This window comes from Mus caroli, chromosome 8 (assembly GCF_900094665.2).
Source record: "Mus caroli chromosome 8, CAROLI_EIJ_v1.1, whole genome shotgun sequence".
Taxonomy (NCBI): Eukaryota; Metazoa; Chordata; class Mammalia; order Rodentia; family Muridae; genus Mus; species Mus caroli.
In genome coordinates, this window is record NC_034577.1 from 16,529,269 (window position 1) to 16,530,262 (window position 994).

The following is a 994-nucleotide window of genomic DNA, read 5'->3' on the forward strand; positions in this document are numbered from 1 at the left end:
AATTTGACAGAGAAGTATATTGGAGATTTTGGGGGAAGGAAAGAGTAGGGGAAGATAATATAATTATATTGTAATCTCAAGAATAAAAGAAATCACTTAAAAACAAGGAAGGGCCCCAAGAGAAGGGATCAAGGGGAAAGACAGAAAGACAACCTGGAAAGACACCTCAAAGTGACAGAAAGGGTGACATGGNTTTCAAAAGAAAAAAATAATAATGACAAACAAGAGGAAGAGGAGAGGAGGAAAGAAGGACAAGAAAGGAAAGAGAACAGAGAGGAGGGAGAGGGGAGGGGAGAGGAAGGGAGGGGGGAGGAAGAGTAGGAAGAGGGCAGGTGGGGGCAGGAGGGGAGGGGAGGCAGCAGAGGAGGCCTCCTTATGGGCCAGGGACGGTGAACTGTGTGCTAATCTCACACAGGGATTACCATCTATGGCCACCAGGATGGCCGTCTGTCCTTTCATCTCATGATCTGTCATGGCGTCACTGATGTCACTGGAGATGGTTAAACCATTGCGCCGCATCCATTCCCGGTTTCCAATCAGCACAGAGAAGGTCTGGGGACCTGCAGCTGTTCAGAAGAGAACGGTTACTCCCAGACGGTCCAACTTCACAATGAGCTAAACCCCTGAGACATCTGACTGCTGTGAAAACTATAGCCTTGTGTGACACTCTCCTTGAAGGACCAGAAAGATACAGAGTATGGNGAACTCCATGAATTGAATGGAGTGTTTCATGCATTACACATGTTTAAAATGCTATATATCAATATATCAAACATCGTGCAGCGTCGTCCTTAGATGCCATTAGAGATACGTGCTGATAGTTTTAAAGACTTAATTAATTTATGTGAATGAGTATTTTGCCTGCATATATGTGTGTGCACCATGTGCCTGCCTGACAAGGAGGCCAGAAGCAGTGAGATCTCCTGGAACTGGAGTTACAGACGGTTGTGAGCTGCCATGTGAGTGCGGGGAGTAGAGCCTGGGTCCTCTGCAA

At 46.6% G+C, this 994-nt stretch overlaps 1 protein-coding gene across 1 annotated transcript in view; it reads right to left on the reverse strand.

Annotated features, from left to right (window-relative positions):
- Positions 1-994, reverse strand: part of Atp7b (ATPase copper transporting beta) — a 70,248-nt gene that overhangs the window by 7,020 nt on the left and 62,234 nt on the right. The window contains exon 15 of the mRNA XM_029480681.1: positions 412-566. Within this exon, the coding sequence (XP_029336541.1) occupies positions 412-566 (155 nt within the window). The remainder of the gene's footprint in view (positions 1-411; positions 567-994) is intronic.